This window comes from Camelus bactrianus, chromosome 20 (assembly GCF_048773025.1).
Source record: "Camelus bactrianus isolate YW-2024 breed Bactrian camel chromosome 20, ASM4877302v1, whole genome shotgun sequence".
Lineage (NCBI taxonomy): Eukaryota > Metazoa > Chordata > Mammalia > Artiodactyla > Camelidae > Camelus > Camelus bactrianus.
In genome coordinates, this window is record NC_133558.1 from 21,162,126 (window position 1) to 21,175,268 (window position 13,143).

The 13,143-nt window shown below is 43.4% G+C and overlaps 1 protein-coding gene across 1 annotated transcript; it reads left to right on the top strand.

Moving 5' to 3' along the window:
• Nucleotides 1-307: 307 nt before the first annotated feature.
• Nucleotides 308-6,621, top strand: LOC105064272 (HLA class II histocompatibility antigen, DP beta 1 chain). Its single transcript, XM_074348465.1, has 5 exons — nt 308-441; nt 3,337-3,600; nt 4,506-4,787; nt 5,295-5,426; nt 5,788-6,621. Exons 1-5 carry the CDS (start codon nt 342-344, stop codon nt 5,847-5,849), a joined length of 840 nt encoding a protein of 279 aa, XP_074204566.1. The 5' UTR covers nt 308-341; the 3' UTR covers nt 5,850-6,621.
• The last annotated feature ends 6,522 nt before the right edge of the window (nt 6,622-13,143 follow it).

The following is a 13,143-nucleotide window of genomic DNA, read 5'->3' on the forward strand; positions in this document are numbered from 1 at the left end:
GAGCGGGAATGACATTCCTGCAATCTGCTCCAGGGCAAGGAGAACAGAAGGAAAAAAACAAAAACAAAACCAAAAAGACCCTCATGATTCATCCAGTTCCTCAGAGGCCCCTCCCTTTATTCTGCTTTCAATGAATCTTATACCTTGAAGTAGCATGTGCCTGACAGCAAGCTTCTGCCTGGAAAGTGACAATTCCTACTTATTGGTTCCTTTTTTGGAATCTGGCCACACCCAGGGGATGTAGGAGGGGTCCAGGCTCACCATCTCTCATGTTTTAAGAGTGAGGCCCATTGAGTGAGAGCTGCTCTGACTCTGATTCCTGTCCTTTCCCAGGCTGCGGGATGGCAGTCTTTTGGGTCACTGGGGCCCCTGGGATGGCAGCTCTGATGAAGTCCCTGGCGATGCTGAGCTTCCCTTTGGCTCAGGGCAGAGACACCCCAGGTAAGTGCAGAGCTGCTGCTCTTGGAGGGTCTGGCTCTGGGGAATGATCCTGGGGGCTTTCCCCATGTGGGCTCCCTCCGTGGGAAAGGCTTTGGGGCTCGGACATTCATCCAAGGGCCAGGATTCCCATTAGAGAGAGAAAGAGATCAGGGTTTGTGTCTGCTGGACACAGTGGTACCTGGTGGTCTGAAATGACTTTGGAGGGACAAGATTCTCACAGAGGGGTCCTCAAGATAACATTTCAGCATCAAAAGATAGGAAAGGGGAACTGTTTAGTTTGCATTGTCCAGGATCCCAGATACAGGACCAGTGCTCCAGGTGGGGGCCCCTTTCACAGAACCAAACGGGAACCCTGTCCCAGGAACAGCGATGGCCGGGGGGGAGAGGAGGGTAATGAGGACCAGCTGTGGGGAAAGCCAGCAGGGTAACTATTGCAGCTGACTGTCCCCCACATCAGGAACCAGATCAGAGCACATCAGGGTAGGTTCTGAGAGGAAGTGAGAAACAGAAAATGGCCCCTCCTAGCTCCAGCTCCCCACCAAGACCATGTGTGCTGGAATGGTGAAGTCGTTTATGTTAAAATTCCCCAACCTTTCTCTCCCCATCCATAAAACCAGCCCTACTCCTTCCTGAGAATCAGTTTCTCTCAGGCTCCTTCCCCAATTTCTGGGGGTAACAGCAATGAAGACTCTCAAATTCATCTACTCAAACACCATCCCCTTGTCCTCATTTCTCAGACAGAAGGAAGGGGAAATTTTTCTGGCATTTATACTCAGGTGAACACAGAACTGGACAAGGGCGGCTCAGCTGTGGAGCCCGTGTCCACAGATGAGAGAAGAAATGGAGATGCTTGGGTCTTGGAGGGCTGGAAGGGGCTGTGGGCTCAGGAAATAGCTGGTGAGATGAGATGATGTCCAACAGGAGGTGAGAGGGGAGTAGTGCAGGATGGGCACAGGAGAAGCTGTTCTGGGCAGCAGGCAGATGCTGATAGGAAGACACTGGAAATTGAAGCTTGGGGCTCCCTTGCAGTGAATAGTGAGCAGAGTGGTGGGTGGCAGTGGGAGGAGTAGGGTGAGGTGGAGAGATCATTGGATTCAGGCTAGTAAGAGGCCTGAGATGGAGTCCCCTCACCCTGTGAGAGAGACACCTGGGGGAAGGAGAGGGTGGGCCCAGAGCTCCCTGCACAGTTTCAAAGCCGAGGGACTCATTACTGAGTGAAATCTGACATCCAGGGAACTTGGATCTGATGGGCCGGGAAGATTCCTCCATTTCCTTTTTGCGCCTCCAACTCTTTCAGCAGAAATGGAAAGGGATGAAAGAGGAAAACCTGGCTTAACAGGCCCTGGGCGAAGCTGGAACTATCGAGAAGGCCTTCGTGACTACTGGGTCATAAAGAAAACTGTGTAGAAAGGGAACATCCAACTCATGGATGCAACAGATTTGTAGCTCTAGTGGCCTCTTTAAAACTCCATTGTTGGGGGAGGGTGTAGCTCAGGGGGAGGGTGTAGCTCAGTGGTAGAGCGCATGCTTAGCATGCAGGAGGTCCTGGGTTCAGTCCCTAGTACCTCCATTTAAAAATTATTTTTTAATTTTAAATCCATCGTTCATGACATTCACCATCCCAAAATTTATTTATTTATTTATTTTTAATTTTGCTTTTTATTGAAGTGTAGTTGACTTACAACATTAGTTTCAGGTGTACAGCAAAGCGATTCAGTTATTCTTATACATACATATCTATAGAAACCATACCGGCTTAAACCCTGGGACTCCACCCATCACATTACCTGGGTAGCGGCAGAAGCCTGGGGTTTAAACTTGTATTTACTCCATTTCTTCTGTCTCCCTTTCCCAAGAGAAAGAAAAGGTGGGAAGAAACAATCAGCATTAAGTTAATAAAAGCTTCTTTTCAAGCATGTAAGGCCATGCCCCAAGGGCAGTTCCTGTGAGCCATTCTGAACCAACCAGGGCTCTGTCCTTTGTGTTTCTTTCAGCTCAACATTAATCTAATCACCAGTCACTTTACTGAGGACCTTCCTAATGCACAGATCAGACGAAACCACTCGCTGGCTAATAAATCTGCTCCCTGTCAGGAAACTCCCCGAACTCCTCGGCCTGGCGCAGACAGCAGACGGCACTGCCGGCCTGTCCTGTCTCCCACCACCTCACTCACTTTCCCTTTCCCTGCTGCTCCCTCTGGTGAGATTCTGCTCCTCCTTATAACCCCAGATGAAACATCAGCTCCTCTGAACCCTCATCTCTCCCTCGGCCTCCAATTCTCAGCAAATTTAAGGTGCTCTTCACATGTCCCCACAATCCCGCTGCCACACCCCTGTGAACCCACCTGTCACTGCGCCCATACTGCGTCCACCTGCTTGTCTCCCACTTAGACCTTAAGGTTCCCTGAGGCCATGCTCTTCATGATTTATACTGGAAAGGACCTCAGAGATTATTTAGTTAAAGCCCCCGTTTACTGGATAAGAAAACTTCGGACCAGGGAGGTTCTATGATGTATCCAAGGTCACCAGGATACATTTACATCAACAGTAGTGACTAACACTGTATTGATTTGTTGACTCATTGAGAGAGAACTGCAGAGGCTGGAGGTGAGGCGAAGAGAGGGGAGAGAGAAGAGACTGAGAACGTGGTGAACACAGAGTTTTCATTTTGGCTGTGCTCTGGGTCAGCGCTCCCGGGACAGGCAGAGTGACCCCCCTGAGTTCTCTAACCGGACACTCTTCGAGAACAAGGATGGAGACTCGAGAGGAAAGAGGCAAAAGACAGGAAGTGCATGGCCTTGGATGCAGCCACTCAATGTCACAGGGAAAGTGGGCAGAGCGTCTCATGGGTGTTGGAGTCTCTCCCAGCCCTGCCCTGGACTCTCACTCTCCACAGAGCTGTACGTGTACCAGAGGAGGAGTGACTGCTATGAGTTCAACGGGACGCACCGCTACCTGGAGCGATACATTTACAACAGAGAGGTGTACGTCCAATTCGACAGTGCCGTGGGGGTGTTTGTGGCTGTGACGGAGCTGGGGCGCCAAACTGCCAAGAACTGGAACATCCAGAGGGAGTTCCTGGAACTGAGACAGAGCGCGGTGGACACGGTGTGCAGACACAACTATGAGTTGGACAAGGGTTTCACCCTGAAGCGCACAGGTGAGAGGGCTGGTGGAGGAGAGAAGACCCTGGAGGGGGTGGGCTCAGGCCGCAGAGGAGGGGAGCCATCTCCATCTCATCTCAGGTCCCAGTTTGAAATCAAAAGTCTTCATGGTGAGCAGGGGACCAGAGTGGCATGGGAAAGAGCCAGACTCCCTGTTATTCAAACACGAAATTGCTAAGAACATTGAGTTTGCGGATCTTCCTCCAAAATTTATTTTATTTTTTGGTAGATGAGACCAAGAGATATATATATTAAATGAAGAATGAATCAAGCTACTTCATGTCTTCTCTCGTTTTTAAAATATCAGACTGATAGATCAAAAGAATGCTGTTGGCAGGGGAGAGTACAGCTCAGTGGTAGAGTGCGTGCATGGAATGCATGAGGTCTTGGGTTCAATCCCCAGGACTTCCATAAAAATAAATAAACAACAAACAAACAAACAAACCTAACTACCCACCTCCCCAAAAAAAGTTTTTTAAAAAAAGAACGGTATTGGCTGCATGAATTCTAATTCCAAGATCACAGCCGGCAGGGTTACACAGCCTTTTGAACCAAATGGAAAATGTAACTTTAGTTGCTTTACAACAGGTTTAACATTTCTGTTCAAAGATATTAGTTACCAGCTTACACGTTTCTGGCCAAAGTGCTACAGCGTGTCAACTTTGACCCACTCCTGTTCTTCTCTGCTCTTTTCCTCGTTGTGTCTGATAAGGTCTTTCTTGGAACGTTTGAACACTTTATTCTGTGTTTCCCTTTCTGTTCCCCAAATTCTGCCTCCAAGTAGCTTAAGGTGGATGAGATATTTATTTCTAACATCGAGAGGTCAGTTTGGCAAGACAATCGCTAACTGCTGCTTTAGCTGTCTCCGTTGTCACTACCAGATTCTTCTCTGCACTTCTAGTCCCACCTAAAGTGAACGTCTCCCCCTCCAAGAAGGAGGCCCTGCAGCCCCACAGCCTGCTTATCTGCCACGTGACAGATTTCTATCCAGGCCACATTCAAGTCCGCTGGTTCCTGAATGGACAGGAGGAAACAGCTGGGGTTGTGGCCACCAACCCGATCCATAATGGAGACTGGACCTTCCAGCTCCTCGTGATGCTGGAAATGAGCCCTCAGCAGGGAGACGTCTACACCTGCCACGTGGAGCACCCCAGCCTGGACAGACCTGTCACCGTGGAGTGGAGTGAGTTACTCTCTGATGACCCTCTAGACTCCAGGCTTGGGGGTCCACTCACTACACATTGGGGCCATACCACCACGTGTTTTTCCTCATCAGCCCTCTAACTGTGGTCTGGGCTCAGAGCAATGGAGATCTGGTGATTTCAGCATGTGTTTATCCCTGCCCTGGGGAATCCTTAAGGATCTCTCCTTCTTAGAAAACCTCAGAAAGGTAACCACCTTTATGACTGGCCCTCAGACATGGGAACCAGCCTCTCCCCTCTGTCCCCGTTCAGTCCCTTACATTGGGACCTGATGGGCTGACATTGCCTCCTGTGGAAGTCACTGCTCTGGGATCCAGAACTTTGGGGGTGATTTCCACATTTACTCCTTCCCCAGTGTGGCTTCAGGCTGGGCCTTATCCTCTCCCTTTTCCCTCCACAGCATAGTAGATGGGGCTCTGGGTGTCAGGTAGGGCCCAGGGGTTGCGGCAGGTGGAGGTGAGGCTGACCCTGGCATCTGTTCTTCTCAGAGGTGCAGTCGGATTCCACCCGAAGCAAGATGCTGACCGGAGTCGGGGGCTTTGTGCTGGGGCTCATCGCCCTCGTAATGAGCTTCATTCTCCACTTTCAAAGATGGCGAGGCAGGAAACTTCTGGAAAGTGGTTGGTATTGCCTTTCTACTGTCTCATTCTATTCTCCAGTGATGACATTGGAAAAGAAAAGCAAAACGACAGAGCAAAAGAGGTCACTGAAATCAAATTCTGAAAATGCAAAGACAGCCCTGTAGGGAGGAAGCTGCCTAGATGAGCTCTTGGTCCAGTAAGACACCTGAGCCAGCTGATGACCCCATTCTGAAGAGTGGCTTTTTTAAGGCTGGGGCAGGCTGACATCTACAAATGGGCCCTTGCTTTAATTCCCAGTGACACGGAGAATGGGGTGCAAACATTTGTATAATTTTCTAAAATGTTGCCGTCCTTTACTTTTTAATGACTGAATTTGTCTTCCCTGTCACTTTCATTTCAGGACAACAAGGACCTCAACCAACAGGTGGTATTTCTACTCCCTTCTTCCTTCTTGGGATGTAGTTCATTTCACCGTACCATGGGTTTGGGAGCATTTAACGAATATGCTGTGTTCAGGAGATAACACAGGAAGTGCCCTGAGGGTGAGGAGAAACTCTCAGAGGCTGTCCCATTTTTTCAAGTTGAACCAAACTGCCCCCAGTTCTTGGTCCCATCTTCATCTCTGGGTGGGTATAAGCAGTGAGTACTACTTTGCCCCATTGCTGAAGGAAATTCCAGAAATTCTCTTCCATTTTTCATCAAGCCAACACTCAGACTGTCTCTATAATTTTTTTTCCAACTCCTGGGATTCTGGAGGGAAAAGAAATATAGCCTCTTTTTAATTTCTTCTTCTTCACAGGACTCCTGAACTGATATCAAACACCACATGTTGACTGGGAAAAAGTATTTCTGATATTTCCATTGTCCAGCAATGTCCCACCTCCAAAAAGGACATCACTACTGAATTGTGCCCCTGACACTTGCTTCTGAGTCTCTGCCTTTTACAATGAGCTGTTTTGTTTTGTTTTGTTTTTAATGGAGGTACCGAGGATTGAACCTAGGACCTCGTGCATGTGCTCTACCACTGATCTATACCCTCCCCCAGCTGAGTCTCTGCCTTTTAATTCAGCATACTTCCTCTTTCTCAAGTTCTCTGGACTATAGTGTGCCCTTTCCTGAGGCACATACATAAACCACCTAAATCCAATATTATTGTCTCCCTTTCCTACAGAGAGGAAGGAGATGGTCATGTGACTATGTTTATGCTTGAAGGGTTGGATGACCACTGGGTCCAGTGAACAGCCTGGGGATGTCCTTGGTGCTTTCCTCAGGTGTGGAGAAATAAAATTCTTGATGGTGATCCATTCTCTTTATTGAATAGGAGGGCAACTGGTAGTGAATGTCCTAAAATTTGCTTTATTTCATTGTAGATGCCCAAATTCGTGTTGCACTCTTACCAGTGCCGGGTGGAACCATTTCTCCTAGTAATCCCAGACAGAACAGACACTGAGCCTGGATTTTGCCTCTGAAATTCATACAGGACTAGTACAGCATGGTAATTATTAAGAATATGGTTTCCAAGTTTAAAAATCAACATAAGATCATAATTATAAATAACAGGTATAAGAGCATAACATATTATAGCATTCTTTTTATATTATTATTTGCATCAAATTATAGAAGCAGGCTTGTCCTATAACTCCGTGTTCATTACATCACCACAAACTCTCTCCCTTTTGAGCCATCCAATGGGATGCACATCTCCAGTTTCCAAAAAGTCAAAGATACGTGTATATCAGCTTTTTCAGATATAGGCCTGCTTTTAGAATACAGTTTTTTTTTATGATTTTTATAAATCATTTTAATTGATGTTTGAGGCTAAGACAGAAGTCATATTTGCTTTGGTCATTTTGTGGTATGGTGTGTCACTTAAGTCTGAATTTAATATAATAGTAATCAGGAAAAATTCTAATTCCTGTAATATTGATAGATTATAATATCAGTTTTCAAAAACAGCAAGGCCTAAGCCTTAAACCAAGCTTAAAGCATTTCTCTTTTTTAACTGTCCTTCTTGCGTGTGACTCTGGGAAATCATTTTGATGAATATGTTCATAGATTATGACTCTAAGTCAGTTTTGGTGATTCTATGTATTATGAGATACCAAACCCAAATGCGGGGCTGTGTTGGGGGTCACCAAGACCAGCTCAGTTTAGATCATTCACTAAGAGGACTCACGGGACTCATTACGTAGCTGTACACACGGCTATGATTAATTACAGCAAAGGAAGCAAAGCAAAATCAGCTAAGGGAAAAGGCACGTGAAAAACTCGGAGAAAACAGGTGCAAGCTTCCAAGGGTCCTCTCCCATCGGAGCCGCAGGACTCGCTCAGTTCCTCCAGCAACGAGTTGTGACAACACGTGTGAATTACATCAGCCAGGAAAGCCCAGAGGAGACTCGGCACTCAGGGTTTTTCGTGGGGACTGGTCTCGCGGGCACCCTCTGCACAAACCAAAGTTCCAGACTCCCAGAAAGAAAGCAGGTGTTCAGCATAAACCATATTGTTTGTTCAGACAGCTCAGGCACATTCTTAATCAGCTCTGGGAATGGTGGGAACCCTCCCAAAATCCAAGTTCCTAGATGCCAGCCAGGGGCCAGCCTTGTAAGCAGGCCTTTCAAAGGAAGGTGGTCAGGACTGCTATGTTAACTCTGTTCTGCACAGGGGCAAACCATCCTTTTTTTTTTTTTTTTTTTTTTAATGGAGGTACTGGGGATTGAACCCAGGACCTTGTGCATGCTAAGCATGTGCTCTGCCACTGAGCTATATCCTACCCCTCGCCCACCCCACAAACCATCCATTTTGTTGACAATTTCCAAGATAACATGAGTATCCATGTTTTCAAAGAAAAGCATAGATTGATCAGAAAACTCTTTTAAATCTAAGTTTTCTGGAAACATTGATTATTGCAGAAGACCTAGAGCTAAATTCATATAATTGTTTTTCATTATTATTACAATTATGTGAAATTATTATTACAAACGTTTTATGAGTCCTATTAGCATTTGAGCAGTTTTTGAAAAGCTGAAGTTACAAAGTAAGGATGCACGTGAAAGCATTCTGTTCTGTGAAAGGTTTATTTTTTGCTCAATGGCATGAGAAATTACGCATGCTTTCTATTCTGTGGTGTTTCTAGGAAAGATTAGAGGTAGCCCATCTCTCAGTGCCCCAAATGAGAAAGAGAAGTTGTAATTCGCTACATCCACTCTTAATCATCTCAGGAAAAAGAGAGAGGCAGCCCACTTTGTGCCCAAGGAATTTCACAACCAAGGAGTTTGACAATGAATGATCCTCTCACTGACTGCACTGCTTAAGATGAGAGAGGCTTCACCATTTGGGATTTTGAGAAGAAAGAAACAAACCTTGTCAGCAGAGAACTATAAAACCAGTTTATAATGCGTAATAATGAGTCATAATTGAAAGGAACTTAGTTTATAAACCATTTTCACTGTTATCTTAAGAGTCCTGAACATTTCACTCTCTGCTTGTAAAGCCGAACTGATAGTTAATTCAGGGTTTGATAAAAAGAAGAAAGTCTCCCTGATTTTCTGTTTGGCCAAGAATTCCCCCTAATGTGATGTCATCATAACACTGTCATAAAGCCGTGAGTTAATTCAGAATTTTAATCCTCGAGTCAGCTTTTGTAGTCTGCCCTCTTCGGGGTAGAGGACTGTCATAAGGAAATAAAGAAGGTAAATGATTTAGTACTTCTTTACTTTCCCTTTTTTATTGGACAACTGTAAGGAATTAAAACTGTGGGGTGTTTTTTAATTCTTATGAGAAATGTTGTAAGATTTTTGAGGAGTCAGATTATCCATGGCAAAGAATCTGAGTTTTAAGTGTTCTTTAAAGCTAGGGAATGTTAAATAGGGCCCCATCTCCACCTAGTGGCCAACAGTGGTATTTAGACTTGGAACAAGAAATAAGGATTTGTCAATAATTTGGGGTATTCTTAATGAAAACATTAGAGAAAAGGTGAGGCATATAAAAATCAAAATAAGTATGGCCAAATGTAGAGTTTTGCGGTTTGGCTTAGCGGTGCCTTTGGCAGCACCCCTGAAAATATGCTTATCGTGCTTTGCTGCCAAACCCCAAATATATTTTAAAATAATTGAATATAAAGAAACATACCAACAGAAGGCAACCCTTCAAAATTAACTTTGAGAAGAAGAAGGTCCACGTAAGCAGAGTCCTCATATCTATAAAAGAAGTGCGATCATCAGAAACAGCCCAACAGAACTTTCTGCTCTGATGGAAACGTTTATATCTGAGCTGCCCAATACAGAAGCCACTGGTCGTATGTATTCTTTTTTAATGTTTATTGAAGTGTAGTTGATTTACAGTGTTAGTTTCACGTGTACAGCAGTGATTTCAGTTATACATACACATACATATATATTTTTTCTTTTCAGATTCTTTTCCATTATATGTTATTACAAGAAGTTGAGTATAGTTCCCTGTGCTATACAGTAGGTCCTTGTTGTTTATCTATTTTATATATTGTAACACGTGTGTGTTAATCCCTGACCCCTAACTTATTCCTCCCCGACCTTCCCCCTTTGGTAACCATAGTTTGTTTTCTATGTCCGAGGCCACCTGTACTCTTAGCGCTGAATATACCAGAGGCTGGTGCAACTAAGGAGCTGAAATTCCATTTAATTCTAAATTAGTTAAATTTAAAGTATTGAATGTGACTGGTGGCTACCATATTGGATGGGCAGAATAAAGCTTACGATCTTTTTCTAAAAAACTGTAGGCCCTCTCTTAGCAGCTTTTAATGGAGGTAGATCCATCTGTAGGATAAGCTGGTAGGGAATCGAAAAATGAAAAAGAATTTGATAAGCCAGTGAAGATAGAAGGTAAGTCTTGTCTAGTCATGGATCATTAAATCTGGGGATAGCAGAATATCAAAAACAAAATAGGCCCACCAGCAACTTAATAAAATTACAAGAGAGGTTTAAAAAGCGTCAAAAATCGTCCAGTTCTAGCAGATACAGAAGCTACAGCCACAGCAATAATCTTGGCAAACTCTCAAAGCCAGTTTGAAAGGGCTAGGAATCACTAAGACAAAACTTGAAGAACACATTTCTCTTAGTATGTACAGGAAGGGGGCACCTCAACACACCTGCACTGGTTCACCCTCTGAGTTTAAAGAGCTTTGCCCTAAAGATCACGTCAGATCTTCTCATAGGACAGCACAGATAGCTCCAGTGTCCTTCCCTCCAGATCTGTTACAGTATTCGATCTGTCTGGAAACACTATGTATGCTGTATTAAAATACTTTGGGCGCAGGACAATGTGGCAGAATTCTAGGAACTTTGGGATACAGGCTCAACGGCAACTTTTAATTAGGGAACTTAATCTATTAAGAGGGCTCTTTGACTACTGGCGCTTTCAGAGGAGAAAGTACCTAAGGGAATAGGTTGTGATAACATTAAAGGAGATTACGGAAAACCAAAAATGTTTCTATGGTGATTTCACCTGCCCCCTGGGTATGTTACTTGAATTTACTACTGCAATTCTGGGAAATGGAAACGCTCCCACTTTGAACCTTGGGATTCTACTTCCCCACCAAAAAATGTAAGTATGAAACAGTGCCAAGTCTCTAGTAGAGTATGTAAAATAACAATTATGATAAAATCGTTGGAGAAACGTGACATAATCCATCTCACCAAAAGAACTCTTTAACAACTCATTTTGGCCAGTAAAACGGTAGGTGAATCTCGGAAGTTAATTGTGAATTATAGTAGTATTAAGAATAACAGCTAATTCTTTTTTTTAGAGAGATTTAAAAACATTTTGTGTGTGAGGGGGGAGGGAGGTAATTACGTTTATTTGTTTATTTACTTTGTTTTTAGAGGAGATACTGGGGATTGAAACCAGGACCTCATACATGCCAAGCATGCACTCTATCACTTTGAGCTATACCCTCCCCCTAATTCTTAATATTACTCAGCCATAGAAAAGAGTGAAATATTGCCATCTGCAGAACATGGATGGATCTAGAGAATATTATACTTAGTGAAGTAAGTCAGACAGAGAAAGACCAGTACTATATGATATCACTTATATGTGGAATCTGGAAAATAATACAAATGAATTTATATGGAAAACAGAAACAGACTCACAGACATAAAAAAACAAACATATGGTTGACAAAGGCGGGGGGAAGGAGGGAAGGACAAATTAGAAGTATGATACAAACCATTATACATAAAAAAGGTAAGCAACAAGGATTTACTGTATAGCACAGAGAATTATATTCAATATCTTATAATAACCTACAATGGAATATAACCTGAAAAAATATATAACTGAATCACTTTGCTATACCCCTGAAACTAACACATATTGTAAATCAACTATACTTCAATAGAATTGTTTAAAAAGAATAGTAGCTAATTCTTAAATAGTACTTACTAGATGCCAGTGACTGTTCTAAGAATTTATATATACTTAACTCATCTAATTATTAAAAAAAATGTGGTTAGCACTGTACCTGATATCATTTCCTCAGTAAAAGATCTTTCTAAATCAGTCCTTGATTAGCATGTTTGCATCCATCTGACTGATGCATTCTTTTCAATACTAATAAACTATGTTCACCACCTGCTTGCTTTCACTGGCTACCCCTATATTTATTATACTACCACAGTAAATTCTTCCATCCAAGGGCATAATCCAATAAAACAGAATTTAAACAGATGACCTAAATCCAATTCATATATTAAAATTGTTTATTACACTAATGACATGTTTCCATGAGTGATTTGAAAACAATTATGCCTATGAGGAACTTTATGGGGGTGGTAGAAATAGCCTTTATCTTGATTGTGGTAGTGATTACACAATGAATATATTTGTCACAATTCAGAACAGTACAGCTAAGAAGGATGAATTTTATTGTGTGTAAACCATATCTCAGCAAACCTGATATTTAAAAAAGCAACTGCACCCAAAAACTCTGTCTTCCCTTATTGATTTTATGATTAAAAAGGAATGAACCATAAAGTCATAACAATTTCAGTAAATTTGGGGGGAGAAAAATTCTGCCCAAGATCCAGCAAAAAGCCATTGCCCTTGAAACTCCCTTCCCAAAACAAGAACAGAAGTTAATTGGCATGTTTGCATTCTGAAAACAGCACATCCCACATTATATTAAACTCGGATCTCTCCATCAGATTACTGAAAATGGAGCCAAATTCATATGGATCTTTAAACAGCAAGATGCCTTAGAGCTGTGCTGTCTGATATGGTAGCCACGAGCTACATGTGGCTGTTTAGATACATTAAAATTCAATACAATTTAAAATTAAGTTCTTGAGGTGCGCTAACCACATTTCAAGTGCTTGAGAGCCACACGTGGATGGTTGCTGCCATACTGGGTTGCACAGATGTAGAATATTTCCATCGTCACAGAAAATTCTATTGGCCAGCACTGCTCTAGGGGCCAAATAGGTATACAGACCACGAGGGGTCAAGGGTTTGAGTATTAAATATGTAACTGTGTGTCTCTGAAAATTCAACTGGCCGGCATTTCTAATTAAAATCATCTTGACATGATACAAATTGTAGGTATTCTACTGATACTCCAGCAAGGTCAATGCCCTTCTCAGACACCCAGAGGCAGGCATAGCAATGGAGGTAACTCGCAGTGGCATCACACAGGAACTTGTGCTGCTGTGACATAGACACAGGCTCTGGGGGCCTGTAACAGTCTGCAGAAACTTCAAGCAACCCCGAGCGGGAGGTCTGCCAG